The sequence below is a fragment of the Mustela nivalis genome, assembly GCF_964662115.1.
Source record: "Mustela nivalis genome assembly, chromosome: 4".
NCBI lineage: Eukaryota > Metazoa > Chordata > Mammalia > Carnivora > Mustelidae > Mustela > Mustela nivalis.
Genome location: NC_139023.1, coordinates 135150467 through 135176512, shown reverse-complemented (window position 1 = coordinate 135176512; position 26046 = coordinate 135150467). Strand labels below are relative to the sequence as shown.

Sequence of the window (26046 nt, the reverse complement as noted above, 5' to 3'; positions counted from 1 at the left end):
CAGAGATCACAAGCAGGCAGAGCAGCAGGCAGAGATAGAGGGTGGAAGCAGGCTCCTTGCTGAGCAGTGAGCCCTATGTGGGCTCAATCCCAGGACTCTGGGATCATGACCTGTGCAGAAGGCAGAGGCTTAACCCACTGAGCCACCCAGGCACCGCCCCCCCCCCCACCAAATATTTTATAGCAAATAAAATATATCATTTTAAAACATTTTTTAAAAAATTTTTAAAAATTAATTTACAAAGACTAGAAGGTAATTTTCAATTTAACAATTGTAACTTCTGCGCATCATAGTTTCCTCTAAGGGATAATTTTTGTGCTTTTTCCATTAGATTTAAATTTAAAAAGGAATAAAGTTTTTAAACATGTTAGAAGATTCTCATTGAATTGAGAGTAAAATACTTTAACTTTTATGGTAGAGAAGTGAATATAGGGATATAGGGGGTTGATGGATGGGGACAGAAAGAGGGTTTAGTGGAGGGTGGACCTACCAATGGTTGTCTAAAGGATGTCCTAAGCAAGAGAGTGCTTCAGAATATTCTGAAATATATGACATAGCCAGCTGTGACAAAACTGAAATAAACATAATTGGAGAATTAGTACACATCAGTGTTTCTAAAGTTATCTAATGTGAGTTTACATCAATCACGGTGTCTATGGATTGCACTTGTAGATTCTCGTTTTCTCCCCCATCATCAGAGTGGAAAGAGTGGCATTTGAGGAAAATATCTTTTTTCCCTTTCATTTATGTATTATATATTCATTTTAAGTCCTATATTTACAAAAGATAGAAATCAATATTAATCATGCTTTTTCATTCCTATTTTAATACAGTTTGAAAAGTATTACACAAATGTTATATGAGATCGAAATAGAAAATAGAAGCGGAAGGTACTGCTCCTATTTAACTATCTCCTCAAGTTTTGGAAAACTACATAAAATTTTCAAAGGTCATAGCTTTGGGAAATACAGTTTTAGCTGAAATAACCTCTAATAAATTCAGAGTAGTCTTATTGTGGTCTTTTAGCCTCCATAGATCTCCTGATTTACATATAATATTCACTTCACCTAAATCCTTCCAGTCTTTGGGAGAGATTCTCTTCATCAGACTCTGTTTACCGGGGGTAATTATTGATTTCCTTCCACCTTATTCTGAATATGTGGAGAAACAATGAAAAGCCAAGTATTTTGTCATAAATGGAGGTATGGAGAGCAAAATTAGTGTTCTGTCTCGAAAATGTTCTTCTCCCCCTTTTTCAGTAGGGAGACATAGATTAGGGTTTTAAAGTTTTTGATTATGGTCTTAGAGCATAAAATACAGTTGTCAAGGAGTTTTTAAGGGGAAATTATCTACGGCTGCGGAAAATTTAGGTGTACTCAAACTTCCTACCTAGTAATGATTCTCTGTCGAAAAGAAAAGAACTTCCACTCCTTAACGTGAAAGTCTGCACTGTTATAATCCAGAATTCACTCAAACATTCTTTAATTTTCGGCATTAAGCATCTCCCAAGACCCTACAGATATGGCTCTGTCTTAGGGTGGAGCTCAGTCCAAGAGGTTTACAGGACTTAAACTCCAAGGGATTCGTGACTTGGCGATGCATAAAGTTTTCTTCAGATCTCATTTCCCACGTCTGAGTGACCAGCTTTGAAATCGCAGACCAGAGACAACTAAGGGAGCTACAGCTATTTTGTGTTAAATCAGTCCTGGAGCAGAGAGAATGTTCAGGCAGTCTCGCGAAGATGAGAACCTCTTCTGGAGGGGAGAGGTTATAAAGCAGATAAGGATTCCTAGGCGAGCAGCTACCGCATCCTCTGCCTTCAGCCGAGCGTCGCATCCGGACTCGTCTGCAGCTCAGATCCAGGGAGAGGAAGGTGGGATAGGAGGAGGTGGGAAAGGGAGAGGAAAAAAATAAAAAAAGGAGCTGGGGGAGGGAGGGGTGAAGCCAGGGGAGTAAACGAGAGAAGAGCGCGCGGGGGGAGGTGGAGATGCGGGGAGCGCGCCTGGCGCAGAGAGCTGAGTGGACCGCTCCAGACAGCGGCGCGTGCAGCAGCTCCTGAAAGCGGCGAGTTAGCAGAGCCGGGCTGCGTTTCCAGCAGGAGCTGCGAGCTCAGTGCAAGCTCACAACAAGGTGATGTGCCTGGAAGCATTCTTTTGCCCGCGCGGGGTGCCGCAGCTGGGGCTTCCTCCCTTATACTCCCTCTCCTCCCCCGGGTCTGCGGGTCTGCGCGTGTGTGAGCGCCCGGGTTTGGGGGTAAAACCTCCGGGGAGGGGGCACCCCGTCCCTGCTTGTCTCCTCCTCCCTCTACCCCTGTCGTCGCTGATGCATGTATTCCCGGGTTTCCCGGTCTTCTTACCCCTTGTTTGACACTGCCCCCCTCCCCGCCCCCCGGTTGTGTCTCCTTTCCCAGATGCTCAAGGTGTCAGCCGTATTGTGTGTGTGTGCAGCCGCTTGGTGCAGTCAGGCTCTCGCCGCTGCGGCGGCGGTGGCTGCGGCCGGGGGGCGGTCGGACGGCGGTAATTTTCTGGACGATAAACAATGGCTCACCACGATCTCTCAGTATGACAAGGAAGTCGGACAGTGGAACAAATTCCGAGACGTAAGTGCTGCGCACCCCCATCCCCGGACGCAAGAGCGCGCTGCTCCCAGGCGGGGGCCGCGGCGGATGCGGGTGGGTGGGCGGCGGGCTCGATTTTCCGAGGACAGGGGCGCGGGGAGCCGGGCGGCGCTCGGGGTGGGGGAAGTTGGCGGTGGCGATGACCCCTCCCGGCTAGTGCTCGGGAGAGGCTGCTTGCTGGCTGCCCCGGAGTTCAGATCTCACCAGGTGCCCTCCTGCCTCCTGCATCCTCGTCTCCCGCGTTCCTCCCCACCTCCCTCGGCCCCCAAAGGTTTCCAAAGTGCTTGGCTCTACCTTCTCAACTTTTGAATGGTGTTTCTGGCAGTAGTAAACACGGCAGATAGATGCGCCTTGGCGATGGATTGCCACTCAAGCAACTAGGATCGATCCCGTTACTAATGGTCCATTAAGGAATTTGAGGGAGGAGGGAGGAAGATGTAAGATTTCTAAATGCCGGCTCTCCCAGGGGTGGGAGGTGGTTTGGGCGCACCAGCGGGCAGAAGTTGAACTGCGCTTGATCCCATCAAATTGCTGATCAGATTTGTGCTCCAGCATTAACTTTAACACAGAGCACGTTTGTAGCGCATTCGAGACGGTTTTATTCCGGAATGCATCCCTGCCGGAAAATCCGCCCGGTGAGGGGGGTCGTAGCGGGGGGACTTCCGTAGGGGGTGGCTCTGAAAGGGTTAAACTGTCGACTCCCCCGGGGTGTGTCCTCAAGGGTTATTAAGCACGAGGCAGGTGTTGAGACGTTTGTTTGCCTTGGAGTCCCTGGGGGTGACTTCCAGTCATTTTTCCCACCTGATCTGAATGGAGCCGGGGAAGAGCTGCGGGCCGGGCCGGAGAAGCGCGGTTCACCTCCCAGCTTTCAACTTGGCTGTCCCGGCGAGGTGGCGGCCCGGACCCCGGATTACCGCCCCCACCCCCCAGCCCACCTTTTAAAACCCGGGAGGCCCGAAAGGAAGCGAGAGTGATTCACAGACACCCTGCCAACCTTTATGGTGACATTTGAGAGAATTTCTCCTGGAGTCCATCTGCACTGCCCTACGTAGACATGAGTTAACTTCTTTCATCAGCTCACACTCTGTCACGATTTGGGAAAATAAATGGAAGCTTAGATTAGTTTTCATCTTGGCTCCTCTATCCCCTGCTCCCAACACCCCTCACATGAGTCAACTGAAGAGGCAAAACACGTAGCTGTTTCTGGCAGAGGGATTCCTGAAGAGACGCTGATTTTCACTTCAAAATTAGATGTAACTCATAGATACTAGGCATGGGTACAGGGGTGAAAAATGGTAATGATAATGATAATACTTAATGGAGGACTCTGTCTTACACGTTTTACGAACAAAGCTTCAAATCATTTGAGTGTTAACCAAAATCCTTTACACATTTTTTTAAGTTTATGCTAATATTGAATACAATCAAAAAAGCAAGCAAGCAAATGAGATATTTCTAAACCTGGAGAAGGATTTCTGCTTATCATATCCTCATTTGGAAAAAAAAAATGAAGATTTTGTCATTATTTGAACAATGCTTCACATAATGACATTTTATTTATTGATGGCTGCTTGAAAATCTTTTAAAATAAATGTTAGGCTTTCTTTCCCAAAATATATTTTAAACCTTCGATCTTCCTGTACTCTGACTTTATTCAAATTCCTTTATTGCATTTTTAAAGGCAACCAGTTATGCTTGAACAGTTTGTAAGTGTGTTTGATTAAAACTATGGAGGTAAGGTGTGTTGCCTGAAATAATTAACTATTCTAGGAATCATTCATCCAACTTATACAGACACAGAATAGATCATTTTATTGTTATAGTACTTTCAGTTATCCTTAGTTGATCTCTCGTGCAGGGCGGGGGTGGGGGGGGTCCATTAAAAGTATATGTTAAATTTAAATAAAGGATTTACTGAGATATTTTTAGCAAATACTTGTTTTGAAGGACATGTAATAATGAAAATATAATAAATTATCTATTTAAAAATTATATCAGGTTTTAGCATTACCACTTATTAAGATAATTATGTTTTTGTAAAGATAGCTTTTGGAGGGCATGGAGAAGATAAGTGTTATCTTTTTTCCACCCTTTTAGCCACCTGTTGCTTATTCTTAACATGATAAAATGTATGGTGATAGTGTAACATCTCAACTCAGAATGCAGAATCTGTATTTAGACCATTCACCTCACTGCTAATGTACAGATTATTTTTCCCTTCTTGGGAATCATTAGCTTTTTTTTTTATTCTGTATTTTTTAAGATTATGGCTTTATTTATTTTTTTTTTTTCATTTTCATCTGGAAGCCCAAGGTGATGAGGCATTGCTTGAAGTGTTTGTGCTGCATGAATCTACCTTTAAATGTTCTGCATCAGCATTGATATCTTAAGTAATAGATTTGCATACTTAGTTTATACAAAGACAAGGAAACAAAGATATCAATCTCTTCTTTTAGAAATAATTTAACTGAAGTACTTATGTCTACTTTTCTCTCCTAAAGAAGTAGTTAATTTTATTTACAAAAAAGGTTAGAAATACCTAAGCATAACCAAGACTAGAATTAGTCTTTACTTTTTTGTGTGTGACTATTTTACACAAGCAATATTATTTTACAAGTAATTCCTTAATGAAAGTTTGAACTATATATACTACTTTGAATAATATTTGAAAATGCAATCCATCATTATATTTTAACCGAATGGTTTTTAAGATAGATGTATTTTTTATATATTATATGCAATTCAAATATATAACTATATACTATGTATAATAAAGCTTTAGGAATCAGGAACATGGAAAGGAAGTATTATGTAAGAGTAGATGAACATAGGAAACACTGCCATTGATGACTCATTTTCTCAATTTCCTCAATATAAATCACAGAGAAATAATTAAACCAAAGCCAAACTTAACACAGAAGAAACTTCAAATAATTTTGACCACTTTATACTAACAATGCTCTTTGAACAAAGTTTTGTTGCCCTTTAAAGTGTACAGAATGTCAGTATATACACAGAAAACCTGTCCTTTTACAAATTAGTATAAAAAGTCCTGTGGACATTCTAACTACTACATCTTAGGAAAAATAAAAATTTTACTTGAAGATACAGAGAAGTCAACTCATTTAAAAGTAAGTATAGTAGATAGATCCAGAATGACTATGTTCAGAGTATAATTTTATGATTTTTAAAATAAAGCGAACAAACAAAAAACTTTCAACAAGATATATTTAACAGATACACTGGTTACATCACATTTACTACCTTTTTAGTTCTGTTGAGTAGTGATAAAATCAAGAACTCCAGATTCCCCAGTGGAACAATTGTGGGAAACTACCTTTACCAAGAACAGGTGTAAGGAATTCCTTCACTCCATTCTTACATGTATAAATGTATGCATGCTTATGAGGAGAATTGAAAATCTAGATCATTAAAAGAAAACAAAGTCATTAGCTTCTGAATCAAGTGGTCCATATATTGCATATTTCAAATATTTGTGTTTTATAAGTCAATTAAGGCAATTCATGCTTGCCTTAATCATGTAATAAATGAATATGGAATTTGGAAACCAATGAAGTAATTGATAATAAATGATATAATGCCTTTATCAATCTAAACTACTATGACTTCTCCGAAGTACATATTGTAATTAAAAATGACAAAAAAAAAAGATACTGTATGTTGGAAGCAGTGTAATAAAAGTGTACATGGCAATGTGGCCATGCTAATTTCAAATAACTCATGTAATAAAATCAGAACTGTACCCATCTGCTGACATTCAAATGCTTCTGATTAAATTTATTGTTCAATAAAAATACCTGGGAGTGGAGGTAGAGGGTGAGAGGAGGGATGAACAGGTACAGCACAGAAAATTTTGGGGGCAGTGAAAATACTCCTTGTGTTTGTATAATGGTTGATATATATCATTATACCTTTGCTCAAACCCATAGAAAATACACCCCCAAGAATGAACTCTAAGGTAAACTATAGACTTTAAGTAATTATGAGGTTTCAGTGTAGATTCATCTACTGTAACAAATGGAGCACTCTGGTAGAGAGCATTCCTAATGGGGAGGTTATGCTTTTATGGTAGCATGTACCGTCCTCTCATTTCTCTGTGAACCTAAACTTCTCTAAAAAAAGACTATTGGAGGGGTGCCTGGGTGTCTCAGTGGGTTAAAGCCTCTGCCTTCACTCAAGTCAGGATCTCAGGGTGCTGGGATCAAGCCCCACGTCGGGCTCTCTGCTCTGCGGGGAGCCTGCTTCCTCCTCTCTCTGTTGGTCTCTCTGCCTACTTGTGATCTCTGTCAAATAAATAAATAAAAATCTTAAAAAAAAAAAAGACTATTGGAGAAAATCATAACCACAGCCTTGTCATCTTACAAAACAGACGAATGACAACCTGGGGATCATTTTGAACATTGTTTCAAGAGATGCTTGCCATTCTTCTTGCAAAACCCATAATCAACTTCAGTTTGCACTGATTCCTTAACTAATTTTTAATACCCTTTAGATATACTGAAAACAATAAAAAAGTCTTACAATTTGACTTTAAAAAATTCAACCTTAAAGGACATGTTAAGTGTTGTGAAAATGTAAAATACAGACTTATGTGTCTCAGCAACCCTCAAATTAGAAGTTGAATTTTAAAATGCCTGATTTGGATATATTGGATAGTACAATAGCCTTTCTTAACCTTTTTTTTTTTCTTTTTATTGCCTTTTCTCATTTGAGTTGAGGTTTCATCTTAGTAGAGTATACAGATTATTTGAGAGGTAATGGCTGTTGGGGGGGGTGGATATTTCCTGCCACTTAGAGGCTACAGAGGAGTAAAGCCCCCTGAGAGTCTATCAACTTTTACTGCTATTAGTTAGTAAACGAACAATTGGTTTCTATGCCTACTGCAAGTAAAGTATTTCATTACTTTAAAAGGCATGGAGATTTAGACATAATCTTTAAAGAATACTTTCTCAGTACTTTCCTTAGATTTATGATGCACCCTGGTTGTATTACCTAAACAGTCAGCATACCTTTAGCATGAGGGCTTCTCCTTTGTAGTACATTAAAAATAATTTTCTTACTTGAGATATAATTGACAAAATTGTAGATATTTAAGTTGTACAGTGTGATGATTTCATATTCATATATATTATGAAATGGTTACCTTTGGGATGTGCTAAGAGGAGGAAGGGAAATTTTACTACTTTATTTTTCAACAATATGTAAAAAATAATTATTAATAATTAGAGAAACTGAACAAATCAAACCACTATTCTCTCTGTTCAGGAACACTTTCTCAATAATGAATATCTAATTCTGATTTTAAAAAGTACGTTTTTAGTGTTTCTTACCATGAAACAATATCTTGAACTGTGGTCACCGTTACCTATATTTTATCATACTTGAGCACATAGGCTGTCCTTGGTAATTCTTCACAGTCTGTTGCATTCCCACAAGTGTTTTTCCTCTCTTACTTTGATCTTTTTTTCTCCTTTGATCTATTGATGACTATGGTCCACACTGTGTTTACAAATGCATGAAAGTGTATATAGTGTATATAGTATACGTACTTGCAAATCAGACCCAGTAAAGATTGTAGCAGGTGATTTTTTTAATATTTGACTAGTATTCATATTGTTTAAATCACTAGAGGACTCAATCAAGAAAGAGGCAATTGACTATAGAGAAGCAATAAGTAGTCTTTGAAGATTCTGGAGTGAGTGAGTTACTACAGCAGCAAAGGGCTAACCCCATAAAGTAGTCTAACCCCAATCTGTGACATCTGAGTCCTAGTTAAAGAAAGGTGTGGTACAACCTCCACTACCTATTTCTTAACCCACCCACCCACCACCATGACCACCACTACCAAACTCACCAGTTAAGATTGATTTTGTCAAGTCAGATGTCACATGAGAAGAGCAGGTCAGAGAATGCCCACTCATTTCTGGGAAGGGACTGTCAGGTAGAACTGCCATCACATTGTAAGACCCCATTTGAATTGAGTACAAAATTTAGTCAATTTGCTTGGGTTCTTCTAACAGATAGAAATTATAGGGAAATACTTTTAACTCTCCAGTTCTCATTACTTCTAGTGAATTATTAAGAAGGTGTAGCCAAGTAGAATAAGAAGTAAATTACTTTGTGATTTAAATATATATATGTAAAATACATTTATATGCATGTATATATAGGTTTATGCATAAATATGTATGTATTATATATATATTTTGTATGTGTTTGTCTTCAAATAAGTAACAGATTAAATCATCAGGAAACCAAAGTGATTATATCTCGTATTATAAATATTTTTTACATGCTAATTAGAAAATAGGCACTCCCTCGGGGGCGCCTGGGTCGCTTAGTGGGTTAAGCCTCTGCCTTTGACTCAGGTCATGATCTCAGTGTCCTGGGATCGAGCCCCACATTGGGCTCTCTGCTTGGCAGGGAGCCTGCTTCCCCCTCCCTCTCTGCCTGCCTCTCTGCCTACTTGTGATCTCTTTCTCTCTCTGTCAAATAAATAAACAAAAAATCTTAAAAAATCTAAAAAAAAAAAAAAGAAAATAGGCACTCCCTCTAAAATGTTGTTAAGACATTTTTTTTTTCTCCCTAGTTTAGCTTTCTGCATCTTGCAAATGCAAGCATAATCGCCTTTGCTATTATATGTGTGGTCACCACGTGCCTTTCTGGCTCTTAAGAGAAGTCAGCTTGCTTGTGATTACACACTTCAGCTTTTTACCTAGTATACCAAAAGAACATCATATATTGCTATAAAACATCTTTTTTCCTACTTTTACAATAAGACTACGGTAAGACTGCTTTCAGATCTCATGATTCTGACTCAGAGTAACATTTTATATTCCTATGCAACTTTAATTTTCATGATCTGGGCTAGAATTATTATATTATATTATATTATTTATATCTATATCCATATATACATCTGAAATTTGACTCTTCTATGCTATAAGTTCTTGGAGTATTCACTTACATTTTCCCCATTTATGAAAATTCTTTCATTTTTTTTTCTACTCATTCTACCTCCCCTAGTTTACAGATTCTTCTCCTTATTAGATGCTGAACTCTCTACAGTTACAGATGGTAGTCTCTTCCCTCTCTAAAAACCTACAGTTCAGGGGTGCTAGGATGCAGTTGGTTAAGCATCCAACCCTTGTTTTCTGCTCAGGATGTGATCTCAGAGTTGTGAGTTAAAGCCCCGTGTCATGCTTAGTGCTCAGTGTGGGGTCTGCTTGAGATGGTCTCCCTTTCCCTCCACCCCTCTCGCTCATGCTTTCTCAAGTAAGTAAGTAAATAAATAAATCTTAAAAAAAAAAAAAATCCTACAGTTCACCTAGCATTAGCACAGTGAAGGCTTAAAGTTAACATTGGAAACATATTTAATAAATACAGGAACATTATATTTAATGTGCATTGCCATCTGCAGTCATTAAGTAAAGGCTTTTAGAACTGTATTGCTTTTTATTGACCATTTCCATTTCTGACCACTGCCAGCCCAGTTCCGTAATATAAATGAAAATTTAATTTTATATAAAATATAAGGTTTCAAGTACAAAACTGGTTTAGTCCCTAAGTTTCAAAATGCACTAAAATGGAAACACTGTGCCAAAACTGTCATGTTCAATTTCAGAGTGATAACAGTAGATGGGAATTATATGCATCTTGGCACTCCCTCTGCCAGTTCATCCGATTCTTTTCCTATAGTTTCTCTTTGACCACATAATTTTTTGCTCTAAGGTTTTTAAATATATTTTGCTGCCTACTACGTAATGTTAAAAACCAGTATCTTCCCCCTTTTTCAACCGCTGCACTTCATTTAATGGTTGTATGGCTGAATCCAGATATTTTACAGATAGTCCAGATTTATGTCTTTGACTTCTACCTCACCTATAATTGCCAGTGTGTTAGTCAGAGATAGGTTAAGTTCTTGCAAAACGGGGGCTCTGAATCAACTTGCCTGAATTAAGATAGAATTTTATTTCCCAACCAGGGGATGGTTAAAGTGAGCTTGACAAAATGAGCAGTCAAGGTCTGAACTTCCAGGATCACTCTATCAGTATTTTCTATCATCAATTGTCATTTCCTATCGAGCAGGAAAGATTGAAGAGAAGGTCAATGCACCTTACCCTAGAACTTACCAGGACATTGTCATTGTGTGTATCTCAAGGACCTCAACTCAGTGACATGGCTATGCCTCGCTGAATGGGGGGCTATGGAATGTCATCTCTAAAGGGAAAAAATTAACAGTAAAAGGAAGAAGGGAAAGCCAGACACGAGGAGGAAAATATTTGTAACAACTATGTCTGTTTCATTCATCTAAGTGTCTCTTGAAATTATTCCTTGTGCCCATGGATGGGAATTTTTGTCAATTCCCATTACTTGTTAGCCTTCCTTCTATCTTATTCCCTCCCTAAATTAAGATTATCCCTCTGTTCTCTGTTCAGAGTAGAGCTGGAACATCTAGTATCTAAGGTTCTGGATGTAGAAGCTCGAGGGAGTAGTAGTTTGCTAATATCTAAGAGAAAATGTTGGAGGTCAGATCAAAGAAGAACACCCACATACATTTTTAAGGAGAGCCTCATCGAATGACAAGTCCTTTTTCTAGTGAAATCATTTAGTATTATCTTCTGTGAAAAATTTTTTTTTGTTGTTTAAGTTATGGATATTTGGCCGCAGGTCCAGATAGGTAGTGTGATTGGTGGGAAGAAATTAGAATTTATTTATTGTTGGGACACTTGGGTAGCTCAGTGGGTTAAGTGTCTTTCTGGGATAGAGCCCCACATGCAGCTCTTTGCTCAGCAGGTAGTATGCTTCTCCCTCTCCCTCTTCCCCTCCCCCCACCCTGCTCTTTCTTTCTCTGTCTCTCTGTCAAATAATTAAATCCAAAATAAATAAAATCTTAAAAAAAGAAAAAGAAATTACTTGTTGTTCACTTAGTTGAGAAAGAACACTCTCTATACAAGGTTTTTATTTCCTCTAATGTGGTAGCGTGGGGAAAGGCAAGTATCATTAAATGCAAAGTACCTTTCCCTGAATAGTACTAGAAATGATGCCATTGCTGAATTCACACAGCAATTAGTTCTGGAAACAAGGAAGGTAATCTCTTTAGCATTAGTATCTCTGGGAGAGATACAAGATGGTATACAAAGTAAGATTTGCCAGAAATGCCATAGAAGCTTTATGCTTTTGAGTTTGACTCTTGACATCAGAGATGGCTGAATTCCTTGCCTGGATCATAAGAAGAGATGGTGAGGGGCGCCTGGGTGGCTCAGTGGGTTAAGAGGCTGCCTTCGGCTCAGGTCATGATCATAGGGTCCTGGGATCGAGTCCCGCATCAGGCTCTCTGCTCAGCAGGGAGCCTGCTTCCTCCTCTCTCTCTCTCTCTGCCTGCCTCTCTGCCTACTTGTGATCTCTCTCTGTCAAATAAATAAATAAAATCTTTAAAAAAAAAAAAAAGAAGAGATGATGAATTGCACCATTTTGTTATTTTTTTAAGAGATCTTTGAATGCTTGCTCATACTTGCAAAATGAAAACTTTAGTATTCATTTTTCTTTCATGTATATATATAGTCATGGCCCAATTATTTCAAAGTGATCACAAAATTTTTGCTTAATATTTGCTCACACTTAGAATATCTTATAATTAAGTTAATAATAACAATATAGCATACAAATATACATGGTAGAAAGGTAAAGTCTTTATAAAACCATTTTGTCTCTGCAGTCATGTAATTTTTTTCAAAGGATGATATTTTCCTCAACATTCTTCTATTGGAAATCACCTGGGTCTTGATATCCCAATCACAAGCTTCTTACTTTTTCAAGGAAATAATGACCTTTGTCAGAAATAGTGTCTCCTACTTCTGAACATTTATAGCTGATTTGTCTATTCAGAATTCAGGCCCAATACACACTTTTATTTCCTCCTTTGTAAATAACACTGTGATATTTCATTGGTCCATTTAATAGGTTTAAAGGCAATCACTAATAAAATCTTTAGAATTTAAGTAAGGTAGACTTCTTTTTTTATGTATAGTCTATGTACTTTGGATACTTCTAATCAGTATTATCATTCTTATTGTAAAATAGAGATAATTCAATACAATTCCATATGTTTTCATGATTGCTTCACTAGAAACGTCATTGATTTTAAAGCTATACTTTTTAAATATACAAAAGAAAATATGAAGTACTTTACCATTATAGCAATCTGTAATTTTGTTGGTTCTGTTATTTAATAGTTTGGTTTACTAATGATATAAATTAAAAATTAAAAATTAGTATAAATGTGTATTTTCTACACATAATCAAATAGCAAGCAATAAATATGTAATGATTTTTTCCCCCATAACTTTCTTTTAAGTTCTTTATATTAATTTAAGGCTTAACTATATGCTAATGTGTGTATTTTCAGATGATTCTTTTGGGATTTTGTCAATAACATAATACCATATCTTTATCTATGTTTTCTGAACATACAAGGTAAAATAAACTACATTTATACTTGGCTGGGTTATTTTTTATAATGGATATCCTCTATTTGTCTTGTTTTATTTTTGAAAACTAATCATCTGTGCTAATTATGTTAATATGAAAAACCTTTAATTATGTAATAATTAAATATGTATGATATCTATACCTCTGTGTGTGTATGTGTGTGTGTATATGTGTGTGTGTGTCAACTAAAATGTCAAAATAATGTAGATGGGAAAAAAAGATGCCAGGGAAATTAAAGGCTCATATTTATAAAAATAAGTGCAAATTTATTATACACTTTTATTGGAAATAATTAGAATATTTTATTTAATGAATAGCTATTACTCTAATCAAATGGCTTTTAAAATAGTTTAAATGAATACATTTTTTATACTTCATATGAATAAGCTATTTTAAAAATTCTACTCATAAATAGAGGGGGTGAAATGGTAAAAATGTACTCATTCAAAATATCAAAAGAGGCAAATATTTTAAATGAAATAAAATTAAAAAATATATAATATTAAGTAGTGACAGATTATTCCTTGTATAGATATTAATAATAGTGTAATAACAAGCACTTTCATATCTAATGTCAGTATTAAAAGTTTTTACATATTAATTAGTGACAAACCTATAGGAGGGCTCAATTATTATCTCAGTATGTAGGCAAGGAAACTGAGGCCCAGGGTCAGACAGGTGTTATCAGCATGATTATCTCTAGTACTGGCATTCTGGCTCCACTCTCTTGCCCTTACATACTGTACTATATGCTTTCATCTATTGATGGGCACTTGGATTGTTCTGTTCCCACATCTTGGGTATCATGAAAAAGGCTGCTGTGAGCCTGAGTGTGTAAATATCTCTTCAAGATCCTGCTTTCAATTTTTTTGAAATACACTTAGAATTGGGATTGCAGGATCATATGGTAATTCTATCCTTAAATTTTTTAAGAACTGCCCATTTTTCAATTGAGTTTTTTTAGTATAATATTTTAATAACATAAAGGTAGAGATTATTAATCTCCTCTTGTAAATGGGATAGGCTAGCTTCAATAAACTTAATTAATCTGACTAAGATTAGTGAGAGTTGGACCCACTTTCTCTAGCTCTGAAGATCATGTTTATATGTTTATTCTTATTTTTAACAGCTGGGTGCTTTGAATGAGTCATCATGAACAGCTCAAACTGTTTTTCTCTCTTGAAATGTTATATTTGGTTTTTTTAAATGATCACAATAACTGTATGTTAATTTCTGCTGGACCAATACATTGATAATGATTTGGAATTTTTATTACAGTTATTGAAGGAGCATCACTTATACGAGATGACAATGATTTCACTATAATTTGATAATTGTATCTTGAAACTGCAATAGAAAACTTCTCATAGCCTGCCTTTTCGTTAGATTTTAAAGTAAATCATTATTAGTGAATGGAAGTCCAGTATTTGCATTGTACCTTATATCATTCAAAGAATAGTTTTTATCCCTAGAGGCGTACTATATATGACAGTTGCACACAGTTGGCAGTTTTAGTAGTGATTCTTTTGATATCACAATGAAATTCTGAATATCTCAGGTAGGCAGGAGTGGCTGTTAAAGGGACTACTAATTGTTTTTACAATAGGTGTTATTTGGCTTAGAAATACAACTATAGCATCTTTGGAAACTGTGAGGTGTCATTGTGTTTAACTTCAACCCCCCTACAGTTGTGGATTTATTTTCAATGTGGATAAAAGCGGAAAAAGAAAAGGCTTTTTCTTACAATTAAATACCAGGAATTCACACATTATTATCATATATAAACAAGTGTAATCAGTGTTGAATGGGTGCTGAGGCAGCCTACCAATTTCTGTCCACAGTAGATCACTCATTTTTCTTTCTTTCCTTTTTTTTTTTCCCCTGAAGATTTTATTTATTTATTAGAGAGAGATAGAGAGTGGGCAAAAGAACACAAGCGCGGGGGGGGGGCAGGTAGAGTGAGAGAGAGATATAAGCAGGCTCCCCGCTGATCAGGGAGCCCCATGTGGAGCTCCATTCTAGGACTCTGGGATCCTGACCTGAGCCTAAGGCAGACACTTAACCGACTGAGCCACCCAGGTGTCCTGATCCCTCATTTTTCTATGTGTTCTATGTTGAATTTTAAGGACTGTTGTAATTCTATTGATTTAAAAGTAAATGAAATTGAATTGGAACATAAAATACGTTATCGTGTTTCTAGCTTTTAAAATAATTTTGTTGTTCACATATATTCAGGAGACTTTTCCATCTAGAACTTCATTAAAGTTATTAAGTACGAACCATTTCACTGAAAGCAGATTCTCTGTTTTTAGAGTTTTGTAGCAAGATTAATTAGCTGCTAGACTGAAGAAAATATGGAGTGAATAAAATTCAAAGATATCTGTGTTTTGTACTGATTGAAGTCAAGTAATAATGAGCTTATTTGATGCTAGATTTTATACTAAATATTTATATGAAATAAGTTTCTCTATGACATATTCTCTGATAAAAATGAAAATAAATTTATCTGATCAATTTTGGAATGTGTTGAATGTTCCAGATAATTCTGTACATTTTTTGTTCTTAACATAAGGAAAGGCCCACTGTTTAGTAGGATTAAAAGAAGGAGAGACACTAAAATTGCAACAACTTAATCTAATTGTGTCTCCAAATATATAAAACATTACAGGGCATTATCTTCCTGAATACGCTAGAATGCTTACTAGCTAGAGCTCCTAAATATAGTAATTTGATAGTCCCTTCATCACAGCGCTCTTTTACTTTTCTATCATCAGGCTACTTTGTGACTTTCAAAATATTTACATAGGGTACTCTAGGCAGGATACTTTGAAATATGAGCTTGCTAATTGCTTTGGCACATGGTATTAGCATCTGCTGAAGAACCAGTTTTAGAATATCAGGAGAATATTTATAGGCCTTTCATGGCATACAGTATAGTATGAAATTATAGGCAACCTCCTAGTCTTCCAGTAAGACTGTTTAAGGTGCCCTTGGCAATATCTGATATTCTCCACAAATGTCCCTGAGGCAGTCAGATTCATCTAAACGAACATTCCTTGAGGCAAAACTTTTCTAGAACACTGTTATCGGCAAACATTAGGCTAGTATTACCTAAGAAAATTTTCTTTGACATGAAATACTGTTTCTTGGAGTTGAGTTGTTATATACTTTATGGTTTTAAAGAACTGTTGTACTTAATGAAACTGTGAATTAAGGCATACTTCACACTGCTAACTAAGGAAGTACTTGATTGGAAGCTCTGAAATTTGGATGTAACCTTAGGCAATGTAGTGTTTTTACATAGATCAACACATTTTAGTATATTATTCCCTGATTTCCTTGTTGATTAAACTTGCCAATTTTGCTGACTAATGTTATTGTCATTTAAAGTTATTTGTTTCAGAATTTATAGGTGTTTGTTTTTGTTTTGTTTTGTTTATTTCACACATTTTCTCAAGGAAATTTTTTTGTTTTTTAAATGTGGGAAAATTGCCAATGGAAAATAACATGTTTAATTCAAGTAGCAAATTAGTAGTAAAGATAGGGGAAAATACCTTACCTCATTTTGGGGGAATAAGACGTATTTGAAAAAGAATTTAATTTTCAGTGTCTGCCATGTATCAAGTTTTGAATATCATTGAAAACCACAGCAGTTTGTAGGTCAGTGAATGAGATCTGGAAATCTAATTTCAGAACTGCTTTGTTTGCTCTGAATAGCAGATAGCCACCTGGCTTCTGCTGCCCAGAGTCTTGTGTTTATTCTTAGAGTGAGCTTTCCTTTACTTACATGTGCTCTTTGCTCTGAGGTGTGGATTTGGTAGACCATGAAAAGAAGCTTACCATCAGTGTCAAAGGTGACAAAAGTATCTCTGATGCTACTCTTGGTACCCCTGGTACCAAGATGAGAATTAATGTAAAACATTAAACATCATCTAAGGCAGAATTTTTTTTTTTTAAAGATTTATTTATTTATTTGACAGAGAGAGAGAGAGAGAGAGATCACAAGTAGGCAGAGAGGCAGGCAGAGAGAGAGGAAGGGAAGCAGACTCCTCCTGAGCAGAGAGCCCGATGCGGGACTTGATCCCAGGACCCTGAGATCATGACCTGAGCCGAAGGCAGTGGCTTAACCCACTGAGCCACCCAGGCGCCCCGATCTAAGGCAGAATTAATGTCCCTGGGGGCCTGGGCCAGTTATTTTGCTGTTCACACACTTTATTTTTTGAGTTAAAAGCAATTTGCTGACTTCTAATTGGTCTGCCTGTATGTCCTTGAATGTCTTTCAAGTGTTTTTACTCTGTAGCCTGTCATCTTGGACTCCAAAAATAAGCTCTTTGTGAATAGTCCTTGTAAGTAGTTGGTAGTTTTAGGATTGGATAATCTTAGGTATAATTAAATCATGTTTGTTTTTAATTCTACTTGAATAAGTAATTTAATGTTTACTTTTTTGTTGTTGAACTAGATTGTGATGTTTCTGATTTGTATTTGTGGTTGAACAAAAACCCTTCTTTATTGTATTTTGTGAGTTTAACTTTTTATTTTAACTTGAATGAAACAATAAATTTAAATGACTGTCTCCTAGATAGCATGATAAGAATTCCACAGTTTAATTTTTACAGTGACATAGCAATATTGGTATCACGTGAAACTAGCCAGTATGTGAAAATATCTAAGATTGATTTTTGAAATGGACATAAATTGTATGTTCATTACTAATTCTCTTTCTTAAATAGATATTAGCTAAATTACATAGAAACCAAAATAAGCTGTTATAAAGAACATATGATGATAGAATTATGTATGTTATACAAATTTGAAGTAGCATATTTTCCAAGTTTTTGTATTTTGTTTTATTATAATTTTTAAAAGATTTTATTTATTTAATATATTTATTTATTAAGAGACAGAGAAAGTGAGAGAGAGCACAAGTGGGGAGGAGAGGGAGAAGCAGGCTCTCACTGAACAGGGAGCTCAATGCAGGGCTTCATCCCAGGACCCTGGCTGGGATCATGACCTGAGCTGAAGGCAGATGCTTAACCAATAGAACCACCCAGTGCCCCAAAATATTATAATTTTAACTGAAATAATTTTGTATATAAAATTGACCAACTAGATAAGGAGATTCAGATTTTTTAATGAACTTTTTTGAATTCAAATGTATTAATAAAAGGTAATTAAAATAGCAAATAAATTCCATTTCACATTGTTTTACAAATAGATTTTTTTTTAAACAAAAACTTTGGAATAATGGGATATTTGGAATAAGGCAATAATTAGAATAAAGTAGTTTGTATATGTATATTAGTTTGGGATAGATATTTACCTCTATGCTGTGATGTTTGTTATATTTATTTTAAAACTACTTGTAATATTATTGTTTGATATTAGGGTTTACTTCTGCAACATAATTAATAAAGTGTTTCTACAGTTATTAAGCCATTTTTCTGAAGCTAGTTCTCTGGACCAAAAAGGACAGCCATGATCATTTTCCCAGAAAATGTTCAGATATGTGCAAATTTACATACAACATTCAAGTCATTCATGATTCAAGTCATTCATGATGTGATTATTTATGACATAGATATGGGTGAGTTGTGTAATAGAGTCATTTCTACAGAACTTATGACAATCTTAAATCTGTGCAAAGATTTTTTTTTTAATGCTCTTGTGGTTACAGGAAATGTTTTATTGAAGGTATCTTGGTGTTTCCCTCCCAACTGTTCCCTAACAAATCACATTTAAGTCCTATCAAAGTCTTCTCTGCAGTACTTTTCAAATCCACTGATTTACTCAAATTCACTCTTCCTTGGCTCAAATCATTCTCTCACTTAGGCTAGTCTTGTATAGGACTTTCATGTTTTCAGGTTTTTCCTTGCCTGTAGCATTTAAAGCCTCATTGATAAATGAATTTCCCCCACATTATAGCTCTGATTTTTTTGCTTCTATGTTCAAAAACTTCCATTCATCCTTTCATTTATTACAGAGTAGGACCGTGTATAACTGCAACTATAAATTACCCTTCAAAAATTTGTGAATAGAATTACCCTCTGTGAGATAAACTCTGGAATTTCTACATAAGGGATCACTTCATGCATTAGTATAGTCATCTTAGAGCGAGAGGATGTGAGTCCTAAGTCTGTTAGAGTTACTGTAAGCCGTTTGAATAATCATAAAACACACTTGGACGAAGCTTGTCCATTAGGAGTCTAAAATCAGATCGAAAAAAGTAATTCACATAGGCAAGCTTTGGCCATGCTCAGGAGAGAGACAACAGTTAATTTAAAGGTTGATCTAATGTTCTGTAACATTTGGATGACCAAAAAAAAAAAAAAAAAAAAAAAATCCTGTCTTTGATTCCATGCTCACCTAGCAAACTTCTGATTTTAATGTAGCTCAGCCTCAGGGAGAGAATGTACCAGTCATGCTGACACGTGTTTTCTGCTGACAGAACCAGGTTTCTGAGGTGTCAGGGCTGAAGGCCAGATCCTGGATGGTGTTAAATTCGTCAGGTAATATCACAGTGTGAGGTCTTTGGGAGGTAGCCTGAATCTTCCTGGTGACAGACAGGTCTTGCCAGGAGCTTTCTATTTAAATGTCATAACCAGATAAAATCTCCCCCCACAAAAAAAAAATTCCTATTCTCAAATCCAAAAGCCCTTCATGTCCTTCCTATGAACCATATTTTACTTTCTCCTCTTTATTTTCTCTTTTATGTACTTCTCACACTAGTCAAGTTGAGTTGAGTCATGACCCGTTCTCCTGCTGCCTCTTCCCTTTCTGTGCGGATTTCTCACGAGCTGTGCATCTGGAATGGAAGTCCCTTGCCTGGTTATTTATCTCTTTCCTAATATTTCTCATTTTTCATGGTCCAGTTTATATTCTCTTTTCTCCTAATCTCTTCTGTGATTTCCACAATCAAATGTAATCTTTCTCTTTCCTTAACTCCTGGGACACTTAGAGAGACAGAGTTGGCTGTGGAGGGAGAGTCATGCATCCCAAGAGGTCTGTGTCTTGCACTCCAGGAGTATAGAAGGGATATTCATAAAACAAGTTACTATGTGGCTGAGTGAATGAGGATGTCATTGATTCTCTTGAGATCAACTATAGGAGTTAATATAGATATCAAAACCCAGGTTAGTACTATTAGTTGATATCATCACATTTTATCTCTTTTCCTACAGTTTTTTTGAGTATGTCACTTATGGGTCCTGTGCTCATTCCCAGTTTCTAGACAGTCTTTCTTAAATATCTGATTTCTATATTTAAGCTCTCATTTATTTTATAAGAACAGTGTTGATTTTTACCATGAATTTTGAACTATAGTTTAAAAAAAAAGAAGAGAAAGAATATTAACAAGGGTTTGCCCTGTCATATATGACATATTTTTGCTCTGCCAAGCAACCAACTCCTGATCTATAATTACTATGAAAATGTCAACAGTAGGCTGCTGGATTTTTGCCATAAGTTGTCACAGAAATTAGCCACCTCACAGTAAGCTTTCAGAGTAGGAAAAGGAGTTTCCCTGTCTGTTTTGTCTAAACTCAAACTTTCTAAAAATGAGAATCCTAAAGAAACACTGGTAAACTGCCCTTAAGACTCAAATGATGGATTCACTTGCTGTAGGTAATATTATATAAGAGGGAAATATAGAGAGATATATTTTCTCTGGAAGAGCATCTGTTGAAAGGAAACTTCCTAACCTGATTTTATAGTAAAAATGCAATGTTAAGAACAACCATTTAGAAAATACCTATTGAGAAGATACAAATGCTCTGGGATAGACTATGTAACCTATTTTGTGAATTAAGAACAATGTTAGTACCTCAAATGAAATTTAAATTACAATTTCTAACCTAAATTTTTCTTCTTTTTTACTTGAAATCTTACAATGCTAGCAATATGCATTCAATTTGGAAGAATCTAAAATACCAATGAAAGTCTTACAACCTGTAACATAGATTAAAGTTACTTAACAAAGATAAAGATAATAACTATGGTTTGTGGATATTTTATATTTTAAACTATGTAAAAATAGTAATGACAACAAATGCAAAGCAAATACCAAGAATTATAATCACTATGTATTGAGTGGTTTTTCTGTTACGCTTGCTATTTTCTTAAAATAGTCTCTTAATTTACATCTTGGAAGATACTCTGAACCAACTATCAGGGAGGCAGTGTGTATACCCTTAAAATTGAAAACAGAAATGAGGCCTTTGGACGTGATCTGAAATTAAGTCATGCTGTAATTGCTGGAATATTGCGTTGCATGTTATAGTGTAGTGGTATAGGATTAACGTGTTTTATTATTATTGTAATAAAAATTCGAAATATTTGAGTCATGCAGTCTTTGACATTGCAGTAGACGAACTAATGCACATGATGGAATGTCATCTTGAAGTTTATAATTTTTATCATGACTATTTTTAATAACATTATGATAGTTTATATGTAATGCTCTTTGTTAAAATTTTTGAAGAGTTAAGGACTAAGTACTTTACTTCTTAGATTTCAGGATCTGAGGCTTATAATTGAAGGTAGTTGAATTTAGTTGCATTGAAACCATAATGTTTTGATGTATCATTGTGTTGGTTCACAGCTTTGAGAGTTCTTCCTGCTGATATTCAAAACTGGCCCTGCACTGGCAGGACAAGGGAATTCTTAAGGAAAAGGCAGCCCACTCCAAATTGGTATGTGGCAGGTTTAAGAGGAGAGGGACTTACTTATGAGGCTTGTTGCTGGACCCCAAGACAAGTAGATTTCTGTATCTGTCTGCCAGAATCTGAAAAGCCGATTTCACAGAAACAGAAAGTCGAATGGTGGTGACCAGCGGCTGGGGACCGGGAAATGGGCTGGTGTAGGTCAAAACGTACAAACCATTGTAAGAATGAGTTCTGAAGATGTAAGGTACAGCATGATGCCTGTAGTTAATAATAGGATATTGTTTACTTAATAGTGGCTAAGACTAGATCTTAAGCATTCTCAGAACAACAGCAGAAAAACGTTAACTATGTAGATTGATATAAATTAATTATCCTGAACTTGGTAATCATTCCACAATGTATATGTGTATCAAATCATAGTGTTGTGCACTTTAAGTACATACATTATATTTGTCAATTTTCTCCAATTACTCTTTGATAAGGTTTAAAAGAAAAGGGAGGGGAAAACGTTTATGCCTTAACTGGGTTCAGTGATGTGCATGGTTTAAAGGTTCTCAACAACACATTATTCTCTCCAGGCTGCATCCTTGAATTGGCTCTTAGTGTGGGAATAGTTGATACAATGTACATTCTAAAAACAGGGGAGAAGGTAAAGAACATTTGATGTCCTGGTCCAGCTCTTGGTTCAACTGGTTTTCATGTCTTTTCAATGACCTCCTCCAGCAAATTCACACTGAAATTGATCTTTGGGGAAAGGAGATTTCTATTTCCTTCATTGTGTTTAAATGAGTAGTTCTGACTACAGTATTTATGTTTCAGGCCAGAGATCTAATTTCTTATTTAGTGTTAAACAGCAGCTGATAGTGGGGGAGGGGGGAACAACCAGGACATAGAATTAAAAAAAAAAAAAAAATCTTGCCAAATATTTAAGTTTTCTCCATTTTTTAAAGTTACTTTTACGACATCACTTAGAACATGTGTTTAGGACATATGTTTTAAGGTTATCATGAATGCAGATAAATGACATGCAGAAAATGGAGTAAATACTTAAAAGTGTCTTCAAATAGACAGGATAAAAGACTTAAGAATGATTCCAATGTTTGAAACATCTTTGAATATTGTACATCTATAATATGGCAATTTCATAGTAATTTCAAATGCCATCTAACAAAATTTTGTTACATAAAAATAATCAAATTATAATCAGAAAAGAAGCAAATTAAAAAGTTTGGAATCTAACTACTGCTCAGGAAAAAAGAAATAAGATAGATTTCATACCATTTCAAAGGTATCAGACATGATAGCAAAATAATAGAAAAGTGAACATTTTAGTTAGGTATCATTTTTTTCCTATATGAAAATACTGAACAACTTCTCCTTTTCCCATATGCCCTTAATCTTGATTAAATAAAGCCAGGATATGTAAGGTTAAAAGTAGTTGTTTATTACTATTGTTATATTGTTAATAGATGCAACCAAATAATAGGTTACAACAGTTATAAAGTAATTGGCTGCTTATTTTTTTAATTTTTTTTAAAAGATTTTATTTATTTATTTGACAGAGAAAGAGATAGTGAGAGATGGAACACAAGCAGGGGGAGTGGGAGAGGGAAAAGCAGGCTTCCTTCTGAGCAGGGATTCTGACTTGGGGCTTTATCCCAGGACCCTGGGACCTGAGCAGAAGGCAGAAGTTTCACGACTGAGCCACTCAGATGCCCCTGGCTATTTATTTTTTATTTTATTTTATTTTTTAAAAGATTTTATTTATTTGTTGGACAGACAGAGAGAGATCACAGGTAGGCAGAGAGGCAGGCAGAAAAAGAGGGAGAAGCAGGCTTTCTGCTCAGGGCCTTGATCCCAGGACCCTGAGACCATGACCCACACCAAGGCTTAACCCACTGAGCAACCCAGGTGCCCTGGATGTTTATTTTTAATTTGAGTTATTTTGGAATTTTACAGGTGGCCCTGCTTTCCCTTTTCTGCACCTCACTATGACTCAATGTCACGTTGAATGACATCCGTCTTTGCACAAACATAGGATGAAATTACACATATAAAAAGCTCATTTTATCCCAAGAGGTAAAAGAGTAAACATAAAAATTCTCTTCTATTAGTGGTTGAATTTATTTCAAAAAGCTACAGATGAAGGGCAGAGCTATTTCCCTAGCATGGAACTAAGAGCCACAGGAGCAACATTGCCATTTACTACATCATCACTGAGCAGACTGATAACCATGCCGTCTATGCAAAACCCAAATGATTCCAGCACAGGCTGCTGAGAGCGCTAGGATTCCTGTAAGTGAATGCCTGGAGGTTATGTGTAGGTCATACTTCGGCATTGTCATTCACAGGCAGTGGTAGTGGCCAAACCAGACATTTTAAGGTTATTTCTTAAATTCATTCTAAGATAGTTTGTAAATTCTTAGTACTTGGATTTGTTTTGCATTTTGTCATACATCTTGGAAAAAAAGTTACCTCAATTTTTTAAAAATACCTCAAGCTTGTGACAACATTTCTAGGACCTTAGATTATAAAATTTCTAGTGGCATTATGGAAACATTGAAACAATTGTGTTGTATCAATTGAAATTATTGTACCTGGATTTTGAATTGAATAAGGTTTCTATTCTGTACTATAATCTGCCTGATTATAAATAGGTGTGTAGGTTTAATATAGCAATGGTTTTTTGTTTCAAAAAACTTTTTTCAGATAAATAGAAAGGTAGGAACAATCCTAATATGATTTAAACCAAGAGACAGTGTTCAATCTATCTTAACTGTGTACAAAGCTGGTTTGATTAACTGTACTAAATTCCTGTTAAGATTTATAGTTAAACCTCTATTCATTAATTGTCCATTAAGAGACCATTCAAATAAGTAAAAAGAAAAAAAATGCAGTCTATATACTTAGTCTTTGACATACTCTAAGACAATATTAGCAATTGGCTCATTAGATTACATGGACAAATATTTGCAATTTATTTGAAGAAAGACTATTTGAAATTAGCTATCTCATCTAGGGAAAACACAGTTGTTATCATTTCCTCAGATCATTATCTATTTTAAGTGAGGAGATAATCAACATTAGAAAGTAGAGTGTCTCTCTTACTACAGGGTTATGCATGAAAGCTGGCATGATTCTTGGGCACTTCTTGGACTACAGATAATACTGTGTGTGTGTGTGTGTGTGTGTGTGTGTGTGTGTAGCTGAGTTTATAAAAATGAGAACTAATCTATAAGAAAAAGTAGAGTTTATTTTGTGGTATTTTCTGAAATACTGATGAAACATGAATGAGCCTATTTAGAGATTCCTAGATTCTATTATTCAGAGCTTCCTATGGATATGGGCACCTGTTTCTGAAAGTTCTTCTGAAGTTCTGTGTTAACATCTTAGGACAATCAAACCCTGATGTTATTGATCTGATTGATTGCTGCTCTGAATACATTCAACCAAAATCAAGTTAGAAAACGCTTCAATACACCATAACAGCAAGGACCTTATTATAGTCTATAAACATAGTGGAGATGTCACTTATTTAGTTCAATACAACATAATCTTGCGGTTGAATATTGTGAAGTTAAGTCTAGCTGCCATAATGCATGTATTATAGAATTACTGTCATTTTGCAGCCAGATTCCTTGAGATTGAACCCTGACTTAACATTTGCTGCTAGATTAGTTTGACCTCTGAATCTGCTACTTACTGCTAAGTGACCCTGGACAAATTATCTTCTGTCCACATTTTCTGGCTCTGTAAAAGGGAGATGGTATTAACCTCCTGCATGCTGTTGTATTGGAAGGTTATATATTGATATGTAGAAGTTCTTAGTTCACACATATGTTAAGTACATGATACATATTAATTATAATTATTTCTGTTGTCAACAATGCCTTGTTATTTTGGTTTAAAATTTAAGTTGAACCCTTAAGAAAAATTATTCAATGTTCAACAACTGAACCTACATTTTGATTAAGCACTTTGTCTAAAATGTGTAAGATTTGGAATTTTCCAACAAATCACAGGCTTCTATTCACTTATACAAATTTTATCAGATATTAAGAGCAAAAATATGTATAAATTAAAAGCACTTTGCACTTACTATATGCCCCAGAGATAATCACTAACATTTGTAAGACTCAGCTAGCTAGAAGATGAGAAGGATATTTTCTCTTTCAGAAAATGAGGATTATTATAAGTATCAAATGATCAAATACACAGGCAAACCCTTTGGAAAATAATAAATTGTTAAACCATGGT

The 26046-nt window shown here is 35.9% G+C and overlaps 1 protein-coding gene across 1 annotated transcript in view; it reads left to right on the top strand.

Annotated features, from left to right (window-relative positions):
* Positions 1-1954: 1954 nt before the first annotated feature.
* The window catches only part of SPOCK3 (SPARC (osteonectin), cwcv and kazal like domains proteoglycan 3), a 504243-nt gene continuing 480151 nt past the window's right edge, over positions 1955-26046 (top strand). The window contains exons 1-2 of the mRNA XM_082727289.1: positions 1955-2130; positions 2411-2599. Coding sequence (XP_082583415.1) covers positions 2411-2599 — 189 coding nt within the window. The 5' untranslated portion in view covers positions 1955-2130. The remainder of the gene's footprint in view (positions 2131-2410; positions 2600-26046) is intronic.